Source organism: Cryptomeria japonica, chromosome 6 (genome assembly GCF_030272615.1).
Source record: "Cryptomeria japonica chromosome 6, Sugi_1.0, whole genome shotgun sequence".
Lineage (NCBI taxonomy): Eukaryota > Viridiplantae > Streptophyta > Pinopsida > Cupressales > Cupressaceae > Cryptomeria > Cryptomeria japonica.
Genome location: NC_081410.1, coordinates 216,271,709 through 216,286,326, shown reverse-complemented (window position 1 = coordinate 216,286,326; position 14,618 = coordinate 216,271,709). Strand labels below are relative to the sequence as shown.

Sequence of the window (14,618 nt, the reverse complement as noted above, 5' to 3'; positions counted from 1 at the left end):
CTAGGGTTCTCTCATGGGGGAGAGAATAATCAGCACCTTCTTCTAATGGTTCATCCCAAATAGTGAGGTCATTAGGAAAAGTATTAGAAATATCTTGCACAAAGATGTCCTTATTGTTATTGCCAATTTTGGGAGAAGGGATAACATTATTCATTAATTCTTCATCCTTAAGAGGGAGAGCATCACTACATGTGTTTAAATCATCCTCTTTACTCAAAATGTCTTCAATAGGATCTTTTGAGGAGAGAGAATTAAGGAAATTTATTATGATTTCATCTTCTTTCTCTAAGGCATCTTTATGGATAAGACAAGCTTTAGGAGAAGGGCAAACATTTCTCATTAATGCATCATCTCTAGTGGGATTTTTGTTGGAATCAAAAGAGGAAATGCCATCACTAGGAAAAGTAGGGACAATACCATCTTCTAGCACAAAATTAAGCTCATGAGGGGAGTATTCTTTAGAAGGGAGATGAACATCTTTCTCCACAAATCCATGCTTAGGAAAGAGATCTTTGAAAGAAATGCTCATAACCTCTTGTTGTACTAACATGCCCCCATTGGTAAGACCAAATTTAGGAGAGGATAAGTCAATTTCCATCAATACCTTTTCACTTAGAGAAGCATCATGTAAAGAAGGTAAAGTAGCATTAAGAAAAGTGTTTATGATATCATCCTCTTCCTCTAAGATAGCTAGATGGGAAGGGCACATTTTAGGAGAATTGTCAAGATCACTCTTCAAATCTTCATCCTCAGAGCATGGGAGAGTTTTAAAGGGGTTGGAAACAACTCTTTTAGGCACTAAAATTTTGTCATAGATAGGAGGAGGTTCTTTAAGAGAGGGAAAAATTGAAACAAGGGAAGTTAACCCATTATCACATTTAGGAAATGAATGCATCATGACAAAAAAATTCCTCTTTCAAATGATAACATATGGAAAATAGAAGGAAATGTTCAATTTTAACCAATAAAAGCACTCTAAATGTTGATTTAGAAAATGAAATTTATGAGTGAAATATGTTCCTAAATCAGATCTGAAATTAATGATCCAAATCAAGCTATCCACACATACAATTTTGAATTGAAAAATTAGGGTTTTTTTACAAAATTGACCTCTAATTTTTTGAAATTTGCAAGGAATTGAAACTTGTAAATGTAAATTTGAATTTGAAATAGAAAAAGCACTCAGATTTGAGAACATAAATCATAATTAAAGAAGATTGGATTCACGTCGAGTTCAACAAAATGTGGGGGTGGGAAAAGCTAGATCGGGTGACTAGGACCTAATCCCACTTTTGCCAACACATTGGGAATATGAAAGAGCCTAGGAAGATAGATCACTTTGGCTACTTCTTGTGAAAAAGAGAGAGCAAAGGATTATATCTTAGGGTTTCTATTCCTCTTGTTGTAAATGATGAGAAAAACTAGGGTTTGAATGATCAACTAGATTAGGAGATAAAGAATGGAGCATAAATGAACTTGGAATTGCACAAACTTGCAGACATGAAACTGAGATATTGAAAAAATGAAAGGGGGAGGATTTTGGATGTGTATCTGATGCTACAAACTAAGCCAAACTGACCAGGACTAGGGTGCCATGCCACTGTCCCTGAGAATCTGACAGAGAGCTACATTAGAAAAGGCTAAAATTGGAAGGTCCTGAGGCTGCAACCTATCAAAATTCATCTGAAAGTGGAGGGAACATGGTTCTATTCAATTGTCTTGGGTAGGAACAGGGTTCCAAACCCCTGCCCTTGACAATTTTTTGCACTTTTGAGACTTCTAGGTGGTGTTGATGCCTTTTCCTGATCCAAAACTACCTCTGGGTACCTGTTTCTGCATTTGCAATCTGAAAAGGAAGGGTTTGGGTGGCTATATAGGGTTTTTCCTCAATCAAAACCCTATGTTGGTGATTTCCACCTCTAGAAATAGCCGATTTGTATAGTAAAATAGTGTGTGCGAGAATCTTGTGTGTGTGCAAGACCCTAGGATGAATGCAAACAATCTAGAGCAACCCTAAAGAGTAAACCCTAAATAATTGTAATTGAAAAAGTAAATGCTCTAAATCGATGATGCAAAGTGATCTAAAGCATGAATGTAAATATGCAAGTTTATTTAAAGAAGCTCATACAAAGACATGAAAATAACATGAAATCATACCAATCCCCAAGGGAGAGATATTGCCACTAGATCTCCTATTACTCTTTAATATGTTCAAGGCTCCTAATTAATGATGAATGCTTGATGAAATGTTGTTGAATGTTGTTTAAGACTCCACATAGGCTTTTGTTTCACTATATATAAGGATCCCTGTGCTCCAAAAACCTTCTCTTAGATTCTTAGATGGATAGATCTTAGTTCTTTCAAATGCAGAAAGAGAGCTCTTATGTATGAAACCCTAGATATTAATTTTGAAAATTCCGCCTTTAAACTGACCTAGGAACTAAATTTCTTGCCAATATTTTGGGGTTAAGCATTATAATATCATAGAATTGTGCTCCCAAAATTTCGGGAAAAAAGTCGAGGACCATGTGCACTCCCGACACGGTCCGACCAACTTTTCACCAAATTTTTAGGGCCATTAGATATGATGATATTAGAGTGAATCCCAAAGTTACAGCTTATTTTGAGGTGTTTTTATATGCGAATCGGGCCTTAAAGTTTGAAATAGGACATAATTAGGGTTTATGATTAAATGATTTATAGGAGGAATGAAATAAAAAGGGCACACTTAGGGTAAAGGGCCCAATTTTATGATGTATGAAGTGATGAAATATGACTTTAGATTTAATTAAATTAATTAATTAAATGCTTAAAGGGAAATTAGAAATGCAAGATGCAAGACACACTAAGGAGGGTGCTAACCTAAGTGTGAAATTGTACCACCCTAGCAAGGGTATACAATTTATGACACTACACCATTAACTAGGAAATATTCAATTACTTTGAGATGCGCCCATGTCTTATTCTACTACTAGAGTCATAACCTCATTCCTCATTAACTAAAATAATCTATATCATTTCCTTAAGGTTAATTATTTATCTTACCAACTACCCATTAATGCTTACAATCTAGAAGTATCAATTTATCAAGAATATCAACCTTTGAATGAGAACATCCATTCAATATTTGCATATACAACCATACTCAAAGATCATCCTATCACAACGTAATTATTACAACCCATTATAGCATTTAAATATTTCATCATACTACGAGTCCTAATACTTATATCTACTAAATGCAAGTTACATAGCTACATTTACATTATCATCTTATAAACATATCAGATTTCCTATTCTTTTCTATCTTAAACATAAACATAAATTCCTATTACGTGATCTTTATATCAAAACTCATGAATCCCTTTACGAACTATTACAAATCTACAACATATCTATTAACATGAATTGCATTCCATTTCAAAGATAATTTACATTTCGATACATCTCAATATCAATCTCACAAATTATAGACCCATTTCCTAAACATCATCTACTATATAATTACATGACCATTTCAACAAGAGCATAGCTCTCCTAATTACACAGTCTCATCTACAACTTCTACAATATAATTACATTACATAATTCATGATATTAGTTTCATTCATTCACTACAATAGTCAACCATAAGCTACAATGAAGAAGAATCCACATCCACGCATATGAATCCAATGAGAATATCCCAATCGTAAAAAGGCACCAACCACTCGATCATGTGGAACCAAAGGAACCACCCCTCGTGCTAGGAGATGACACAAGGTCCCAACACACACTCTAGACCTAAGCTGACACCAAATTACAAAGGAGACTGATAACTCAAGTATCACACCTACACAAACAAAACATCCAATCACATGGTTAACTCAAATAGAAACTCCCAGAGGCATAACAAGAGTCAAGGCATAAATGAAAATCAAGAAAAGGACACATGTAGGAGTGGAGTGTCATCACATGCTATCCTCCAAATATAGAGACACAACCCTTCAAGTCATAACCCCAATAGACACGTGGAGCCATCTCAACCTATGAGAGAATCAAGGGAGATTGACTTGCCACCACAATAGCCTTCCCAAGATTATCCTAAAACATCCTCCCTAGGATCAAGTCTTGGAGCTCAACTATTAATTATCTTGATTAGGTGAGTCCTAATTACCCAATCCATCTAATTCATTATTAATGTTGTCACTTGTTTATAGTAAGGAAAACTTCCAATGTGCCCCGACGATCTAGATAGGAAGCTTATCAACTCACTGCCTATCTCTCACGATCCTGGTCATCACATGGAAACCCACTCCTCCTAGCATGTTCCAAAACAACAATAATAACAAGGAGGCTCTAATTCAACATTCAAGAGTGATTAATAACTACATCACGAAACATGAAGCATCCATAACAATCTAATGCCAACAACAACAATAAACCAACAATGAACCTCATATCAAAATAGTGCTTCCAAAGCCATATCAAAGTCAATCAAAATCTGTCATAATCATGAAATGAACATCAATAGTAAGGCACATCAACTTATTGGCCAAGAGAAACAAATCAATTATCACAACATAGCTTATCAAAATGATGGAGATGCACAAAACCTCTTCAGTATGGCTTATCAACATACCGAAGCTTAAAGCAACAAATAAAAATCAAATCTAACAAAACTCAAAATTGGAAAACGTCAACAGACCTCAAACAAAGCCTCTGGTACAAAGACAAATTGAGAAAATTCATCACAAATAGTCAAAACTAGACAAAACTCATAAACAAGACAGTTTAGCACATTTGCACATTTTTGTAGCGCATATGCAACATTTTTTAGTGCATATGCAACATTCTGCAGCACATATGTTAAAAGTTTTAGCGCATTTGTTGTTTTAGCGCATATGCAAAATTACACTTTTGGACTCAGTAAATTTGCGACAAGAATATAAAATCATATAAGTAACAATTTTTTTTCAAATAAGGGCTCAAAAGAGACACCCAAAACAAACAAAAAGGATGACATAATCAAATATCTAAACCATAGACAATAGGGAAAGAAAACACAAAATAAACTTCATGACTATAAAACCCAAAACTCAAACACAGAGACTCGCAAAGAACTTCTCATATGACTGCCAAATCATACAAACATCATCACAGGCTCAATAAAACTTGAGGGAGATAAACTATAAGCATAGACAATCCATATTGCACAACAATGGATATTCTCAAAGGAAATCTTCCTTATGTGTATGCCAAACGAGAAGAGTTCTCTGAGAACTCCCAAACAATCTAGCTCCCAAAAGCAAACAATAAGGATCTTTACCAATGCAAATCCAAATCATAAACAATAGCAACATACAGGAGGTCAAGCACCGGGAGATCAAAGAAATAATAAACAAAGAATTTTCACAAGTTGTGTGCTCACGACAACACTATTTTCCTAGATGAATAGAAAATTTCCCCAAAAACTATAAAAAAAACTATATATTAATATATAATTTCCATGAAATAATTATTTCCAAATCTATAGAAAACTTTATAAATTATTTTCCCAAAACATGACACACGGACTATTCTGCAAACGCAGAGAAGACATGGAAGTAAAATAAATATGCAAAGAGAGAGATCCTCCAACCTCATATTTGAAGTGATGGTAAGGAAATCTGAAGAAGCACCCACACAAATTGAAACAAACTCCAAGAAAGAATCCAAGCTCCCAAAACAAGTTGCAGAAGAAAAATCCTCAAGAATGGTACAACCCGACACAAAGCTTCGACTATCGAATAAAATAAATTCATGAAAAACCCTAGCCTCCAAAAACCAGCCAATCAAAATAAACCAAAATAATATTAAACTTACCTACCCAACCTATATTATATTTTATTTCCCCAATACGCATATAGCCAATAGTATTTAATGGTAGGTAGGAAATAATAATAAACTCATTTACCCTTGTAACAGGAGAAATAGCTAAAATAATATAAAATATTACTCACCAAGTAACAAGAGGAATATAGTAAAATAACACAAAGTATTATTTACCAATGCAAAAACAATAATATCCATGCCCTATTAAATATTACGGGCTAATAATTAAAATAAAGCCAAATAAATAAATATTAAATAACCAAGGCTCAATAAATAAATTAAAGCCACCAATTAATCAATGTTAAAATATGAAAGCACTAATAAATAATAAATAAATAAATACTAAATAAACAATAAATCAACAATAGATAAATAAACATTAAATCTCAAATAAATAAATAAATAAATAAATAAATAAAAGCCATCAATAAAATATAAATCAACATTAAAATATAAAAGAACTATTAAACAATAAATAAATAATAATTAAACTATATTAATAATCCACCAATTAATTTAATCATCAATAAACTATATAAATCAAATGTTAATTAATTAAATAAATAACCACATACTCACAACCCATCAAAAGACCACAACTCACCGATTAACATGGCGAATCACGCCAAGACAAGTGACAACCAAGGTAGACAACTTAAGCCTGGAGTATATGAAGGGAACTCATGCCATCTCCGACAACTTGCCATTGGGATTTAAAGACACTCTCAGACCTATGAAGCCTGGTGGAGTCAATGTCTGGTACCTGCAAACCTGCATCATCGCTAAACACAACATATACGATACATATATATATCATAATGGACATGCAAGTGGTAGAGAATCGCAATGACATATCATGCTCACAATGAGTGATATGACATCATCTTTACTCGTGGAAACAGTCACACAATAACCAGACACATCATAACACCAACTAATCACATATAATCATGAAGTAGGGTTAGCGTAATCATAATGCTATCAAATCCATAATTCATATAATCAATCTAACATAGCAAGTGTATATAGAGATCATTAATATAAGTCCATCATATCATGATCATTAATAACAAGTATCATCATAAGCATCTGAAATATAAATAGAGTCAACACATAGTATAATACCATCGAATATTATCATTAAGTAAACTAAGCTACGCAATAGGGTCTATAAATATACAAGGAAAAAGATGAGTCAAGGCGGGGCACTACAAAAAATTACACACTTTAAAAGAAATCACCTTAAAAGTGTTTTTATGTGCCTAGTGGAGTTTATGAAGTTCTCAAAATAAAAATTAGATAGTGTTATGCTACATGTGGGAATCCATGAACTTTAGTCAAACCATGCATCAAAATTAGAAAATACATGCACCACCATATATAGTGTAGAAAAAAAGACAAGATAAATTTATTTTTTTCAAAATTGGAGGTTACATGACCAAGATATTATCCTCTAAAAATTATTTACAAATGGAAAAGCTCTAATGTTGAGGGGGCAATATTGGAGGGAGAAATTGTTGATCTCATGCAAATGTCATCACTATCTAGAAAATATTAAGGAGGTCAAAATATTCTCAAATTCCTCTAACGATACTAATAATACCAATGAAAGCTAAAGACCACTTTTAAGGAGAAAACAATACTAGAAAATGATGTGTACACCAATTTTTATTGGAATGCTAGTTTGGTGCTATAATGGTAAGGTTTGAGAAAAATGTTTGGTTTGAAATTTATTTTCCAGAATCAAGCTTCAAATCCCCTTTTGCTACTATGTTAAATTTTCTTCAATTTTCATGAAATGAAAGTTATATCTAATTTTCATAAGCCTCTTGGATGTGTTGGACCAATTAAAAACATTACTAATATAATCAAAATAATCACACTTCACCAAATTAGATAAAAAATGTACATGCATGTATAGAGGTTAAAATACTTTTTTTTACCATTTTTATTTTCCAATCATCTAAAAATGCTAGAGACATGCACATATTGGATTTTAAAAAAACATACATGCAATTTGATTAGGCCTTCATATCTCCTACATTTGGAAACTATAAAAACCTATCATAACATTTGTGCTACAATACTATGTTAAAATTTGTAATAAGATCTATCACCACAATCTAATGCTTGCGAATTAAATAAAATTAACTTAATAAAATTTATACAAACACAAATAGTTAAGTTTTCACGAGTTGAAAGAAATCATAATGCTTAACGCTTACTTCATTATCCATAATTAGAAATAAAAGAGAGTTATAAATAAATAGTTATAATTTTAGGATGAATTCTTGGTGATTACATTAATTAATTAATTGTCCCATTCTAAATCCAATGAGGATGGAGATAAGGCATAAAATAAAAAAGTGAAGAATTACTTATGCAAATTTCTAAATTCATGAGGGTAACAAAAAAATTAGTATCCCATGAATGTTCAACTCATCATCCTATCTTAATTTAAGTAATTACAAAAGAATTACCTAAGTGAACTTAAATAATAAATTTATAATATTACATCTAGAATTAAAATGTGTCTTAAACTAATAAATATCACACCAACACATTCAATATTTTACCACCATTCTATTAATAAATTCAACAACACATTTGCTTAAATCTATTTTTCCACCTTTAATAAATTTATTGTACAATGTAATCTTCTATAGACTTGCTTCTTTTTCTATAATTTATAGGATCCTAATAGATATATCATAGCAAGTGTTTTATCATATGCTTTTGATATAAACTTGTGTTATCACAATTCCTTTATTCTTTTCTACAAGAGTTCTCTAATACATTTCCTTTTCTTAACACATATATATCTAGAGGTGGTAATAAATATAGATAAAGATCATCATTTCAAATCATTATATTTTTATTTTTATTTGCACAAATTTAGTTCTTATTATAAAAGAGGTTAGAAATTGATTTACTATTTTCTATTTATTTTTGTTTAGATATTATTTTTTCTTACTTTAAGAAAAAATAATGTGATATTTTCAAGAACAAAGATTACGAAAATATCTAAAATCTAGTTTGATTTTTGTTGACTAATTATAAACTAAATGTCATTCATAATATTTAATCCATTTAAGTGATCATGTAGTGGGCTATTGTGTATTATTTTTAAATTCTTTCGTCTTTCTTTGATTTTTTTAGATTAAAAATATTTTTGGATGATCTTGTCTTAAATTTTTTCATTTCTCCTTTAGATTTGTTCTTGTCATTTCTTTTATGATGTTGTTCTTAAATTTTTTCATTACTCCTTTAGATTTGTTCTTGTCATTTCTTTTATGATGTTGTTCTTAAATTTTTTCATTACTCCTTTAGATTTGTTCTTGTCATTTCTTTTACGATGTTGTTGTACTTGATGTAAAGGCTATAAATGTTTTTCAAACTCTTGCTTCATTTTTTTTGAAATATGTGCATGCCTTATATGGATTTTTTAATATTTTTATTCAATGGAAGCAAAGAAATATATGTAAACATATTCTTGCAAGGAAATTCATGTAAGAAAAACTCATTAAGGAAACACATGTCCAAAGTTTTTTATATTGGATAAATTAATATGTCAAAATAGTCATATGAAAGAATTATAAGAATAATTACAAGAATTATACAACCAAGCCATAAAAGCTATATCTCAACCAAAAATAGTGTAGCACCAAGAAAACAATACGTAGAAATGCAATCCACAAAAAAAGAGTAGAAATGTAGGGCAACCCAAATTTTTTAATACAACTAATTATTTTTGTAATGGTTTTTATGCTAATTGATTTACTATCAATCTTAATTACATAGTTGAGATATAAATTAATTAGTTAAATATTTCTTTTTGTTTGTTTATTTAGCCACTTCTCCTATTTGTTATTTTTGAATTGCTCTCTATTACAAGGATTTGGTGCATGCAATGGATTGTACAAACACTTGCCTACCATAATTCATAATATTGATAACTCATTTTTTGATTTATAAAAACCTTATGCTTATTGAGATTTCTTCCTTGATCTTCTTATATTCTATCACATATATTTTTAATCCATAAGTACATTGTTTGAATTCATTCCATTATTAAATTTTCATACAAATTATAAATCACAAATTATTTACAAGTAAACCTACCATAAACTATTATACTTATGGTATTTCATTTTTGAGAGAGCTTACTTATAACCTTATGTTGTATAAGCTTTTCATAAAGCTATAAGATTCAATTTTAAAGTATTATAATCATGTTTTCTAATTAATGTCCTATTGTACTTGTCAACATTTATGTTACATCACTACAATATTATAATAAAATTATTTCAAATCCATCTATAATTACTTTCTTATCAAAAGTGTAGATGGACCATTGATATTAAAAATTAAGGACAACCAAAATCTCAACATGATCTAAACTAGATACAATCCAATTAGGCCAACCAAATGGATAGTATATGATTTTTAATCTTTTAACATTGACATAATTCACAATTTTGACACACAACTATAAGCATGTTGGAAGAAGAAGAGTTTGAGCAATAAAACTAAAAGTGCTAGGAAAAACACCCACGTGAGAAAGGATGATGGGGAAACATATAAACACATTGCAATTCTAAAATGGTTAAATTAACACGAATCTATGAATGGTAAGGAAACATATGAACAAGTAGCAATTCTAAAATGGGTAATATTAAAACTATGCAATATTATACTTGAAGAAAAATGAAAGGTTCACTACAAGCATTGATCACATTTACAATATATATACTTCAACTCTTACAAATTGATGAGAAATGTAAAGAAATGAAACCATCTCTCAATCCATTAAAACATGATAGTGACTAATCATATTTACTATACATGTCTTACATTTAATGCTAATACGTTAATTATAAATAGATTTTGACCTCTATTTTGATTATTGTATATATAATTTAAAAAACAATTATCTTGTAATCTCAATGCACCTACTCTTAAATACTAATCTAGATAAATATCTAAATAATATTTTCTCTAATTTATTGATTGGTTTGTACTTCCAAATGTATTACTTAACATATAATTTAACACACCCAAAAAAAAAAAAAAGAAGACTGCATCCAAATATCCTATCTAAAGCTATTTGGCGATACATGCAAGTAATGAGCAGAAAATAGTGAAAGCAAAAGCTGTATAGACATTTTGAAAGCAAAAGCCCTCCCTGTCTACGTATCATATTCTTTGTACCGTTGAGTCATTTGAAATTCTTGTGAAGAACGTGGTCGCTCGCAATAATGAAAAGAGCAGGGAAAAAATTAATGGGCGCCGGAGCAGGCGGTCACATGGGGCGGTTGTGGTGGTGTTGAACGTAACACACCGGTAGCTTTATAAGGATAGCAAGCGGTGAGTTGCGGGTTAGTAGCGGACACGTGTAAGAAAAACAAAGTAGGATGCAAATAAGATTTTAACCCCAATCGAATCCCAGGTGTTAGGCACCCGATGTGATCGCTAGGTTATACCAACCATCCTATTTATGTGCTGCAAGCCAAGCTTTCCTTTTGCACAGCCATAGTAGCAATAATGTGTGTGGGATCCGGCATGTGATCTGGGTTTTATTTATTTTCTGAGAAGGTGTCCAATTTCCTTTTATGGAAATGTTAATATCCAGTTTCTGCCAATCTTAACGTGAAAGCTTCTTTCGATTCTGCTGATCTTGATAGAAAAAAAGCTCAGTCACTGTGATTGATACTACTGAGAGAGCTGAGGAAGAGAAAGGACTGGTTTGGTTTTCTAGTTCTACGCGTATGAATGTATGTATGGATGGATTGCGCGCAATAAAATGATGCAGCGAAGGACAGGAGGGCAAAGGAGTAGGAGAATAAAAATAATAATCAGGGAGGGCCTAAGAGAAGGTCAAAACTGAGCTGGCTTCCCGGTTTGCGGCCGCAAAACCCTCGCCGTACTATTTTAAAGCACAAATCTTTTTCTCCATTATTTTACCCCACCCACGGCCTTTTTCTCATCCCTTTTCCGCCATTTTTGCCGTTTTGTAACCCCAACTTTTCCCATTTCTCTTCATTCCCGGCTCTGCTGCTCCGCCGGTGACATTCTCTTCCTTTCCTTTGGCTTCTCTGCGCGCTCGATCATTCTTTGCTGTGGTTTGCTTTCTTCCAGGACCGGTTTTGGTTACTCATTCCCTCTGGCCCCTTTCTTGTTCTCCGGTTCCATTATTTTTTATTCCTTTTCTGGAGGTCGCTGCAGAGAGACTAGGATCAGGTAATTTGAACCAGGAAACCGACCTTTGTGAGGGTGTTGTGGCAGGTTAATCCCGTATTTGCAACGAATCTAAGAATCTTATGTAATGAATAAGGACGAGCTGGACTGGGGTTTGTGCTGTAAAGAATCATGAGTATTCTTTATGACGGCGATTGAAAGAGGATTCAGAGACCTGGAATGGCTTTGAAGCTCATAAGTTGAAGGTTGAGCCGCCAGTCATGGAAAAGAACGGTTATTGAACTCCGTTATCGATACCGCCTCGTCAAGTAATTCGTCTGCACAGAAAGGGAGCCTCGCATTTTAAAAGCTTTTCCTTCGGTATGGCCTGATCCAGCTTCCTTGTTATTGTTGTTTATATGTATACGTCTGTAACGGGATTGTGCTAAATTTAGGTTAGGGTATCTCTGTGGAGAAGATTTCAGTGTAAAGTTTTTTTGCTTTGAAGTTCAAATTTATCAGAAATAGCTATATTTACCATTGTTTTGGACGGTTTGTTTTGTGTTCCAAGATTATTGTGTGCTGAAATTAAAATTCACGTGCTGTTTTTGAGTCGTTGGTCACATCCTCTGCCATGCTCTCGTAGATCTACAGTTGCTCTAATAAATAAAGGCATGCCGTGGTATGTTTTTACCCCCGCCCCCGATTAAATGATTTGGAGGCGATCCTAGCAACAATACTGTGAGGCGTATCGCCGCCAAATCGTGTCTGTCCAGTACAAATGCCTTTTAGTGTATGGAAATAAATAGAAGAAAGTGCAAGCTTACTTAGAAACAAATATTTTAGAACTGTGCCTTTCAATCCACTGTGACAAGGCCTAGAATAGCTTAGAAAAGCGGGTAAGGTTGTAAATCCATTTCCATTTCTCGCTTGTAATGCGCTTTTGGTTTTGTCTGGTTTTGTATTTTGCGTAGGCATGGCGTCTTCGTCAAACTCACCTTGCGCCGCCTGCAAGTTTCTGAGAAGGAAGTGCACTCCAGAATGTGTCTTTGCGCCATATTTTCCTCCGGACCAGCCTCAAAAATTTGCTAATGTTCACAAGGTTTTTGGAGCAAGCAACGTGACTAAGCTGTTGAACGAATTACATCCTCACCAGCGCGAAGATGCAGTAAATTCTTTGGCATACGAGGCAGACGCTAGGCTTCGTGATCCAGTGTATGGCTGCGTGGGAGTGATATCCCTTCTGCAACACCAGCTGAAGCAATTGCAGTCTGACTTAACGACGGCACGCTCAGAGCTCTCAAAATACATAAATGCAGGAATGGCCGGGCCCTTGCTTGGAGGGCCTTCTTCCAACCTGGGCATCGGCATGGGTTTACCGGGAACTGCTTCTCGGGATCACCTTTTCCGCGATCAAGTAATGGAAGCACAGATTTCTACGCGAGAACAGCAAATGTATCGAAATTATGACCAGGAAATCGCAAGGATAAGCGTCAATGCATACGATCCCACCTATGGTCACTTGAACGTTTCCCCTACTTTGGGGCCGCTTAATCCATTTGCCCCGGCTTCAAGGGCTGCCAGCGACGAGCGTAACGGCGGCAGAGGAATTGGCCCTCCCTAAAGCAAGGAATAATCCGGTAATGAAATACCCTGCAAATTCTTTTTTCCCCAAAATGTGTAATAGAAATTCAGTTAATGCCTCAGTGAGTCTGTAAATTTATTTATCTGTGTTTAGTCTTTAATATATTCTTCTCGTGTCTCATTTTTCTGCAGGATTATCGGGCCTAATTTCCTATCCAAAGCGGTTATTGATGCCCATCACTTGTGTTCGTTTCTTGATGTTGTTTTCTCCTGAATCATTTGTTTTTGGAAAAAGGAACATGAAAATCAAGAGCTTCAGCTCCCTCAGAAGACATTTATTGAAACGCCTATGTTGTAGTAATAATTATTTTTCTCTTTTTTCATCGCTTCTTTCTTCCTCACCTCTGCAAGTGAAGTAGCTTGCTGTTTTGTAGGTGTTTCATTTCATATGAACATCACGTTTATACCTCTCCTTATTCTATTACAAGTGAGTTAAGTTGTCCAGGTAGTTTCTTTTAACTTCAGCATAAACAAAAAACTGGAAATTGCAAATACTGATCAAATAATTGATTGTCTCAATTGCCAGAAAATTGGTTCGGGAATCGATCAGCTATCTGTTACACAACTATTAATATCAACGAATGTGCTCTGATCTCTTGTTAATGTTATCAGCTTTTAAGAATTTTACAAAGACTTTACTTTGTTAGTTATTATTTCCTTTTGCATGCCGATATTGTGCTCCTGTTATGCATGATATATTTGCTTATTAGGTTTCGATCTCTGAATCAAAAAGTTCACTGGGGCAGTGGGGAAGATTGCTTTCTATATCTAACTTTGTTTCTCAAGACGGTTTTTGCTGATCACTATCGTAATATTTCTATATTTTGTAATAGTTAAACAAATTATACATGTTTCTTTTTATCTATTTTCAATGAAAACATGCTATTTTGGCAACAATAACTGAAAATGCTTGCCTATCATTCTGAATCATTGTTACAGACATT

The 14,618-nt window shown here is 33.4% G+C and overlaps 1 protein-coding gene across 1 annotated transcript; it reads left to right on the top strand.

Annotated features, from left to right (window-relative positions):
• The first annotated feature begins 11,335 nt into the window (after nucleotides 1–11,335).
• Nucleotides 11,336–14,327, top strand: LOC131071422 (protein ASYMMETRIC LEAVES 2). The gene is made up of 3 exons (XM_058007242.2): nucleotides 11,336–12,411; nucleotides 13,005–13,670; nucleotides 13,807–14,327. Exon 2 carries the CDS (start codon nucleotides 13,007–13,009, stop codon nucleotides 13,652–13,654), a length of 648 nt encoding a protein of 215 aa, XP_057863225.1. The 5' UTR covers nucleotides 11,336–12,411; nucleotides 13,005–13,006; the 3' UTR covers nucleotides 13,655–13,670; nucleotides 13,807–14,327.
• Nucleotides 14,328–14,618: the final 291 nt, after the last annotated feature.

Excerpts from the sequence above, each read along its gene's own strand:
- LOC131071422 (XM_058007242.2), top strand. The coding sequence starts at position 13,007 with ATGGCGTCTTCGTCAAACTCACCTTGCGCCGCCTGCAAGTTTCTGAGA.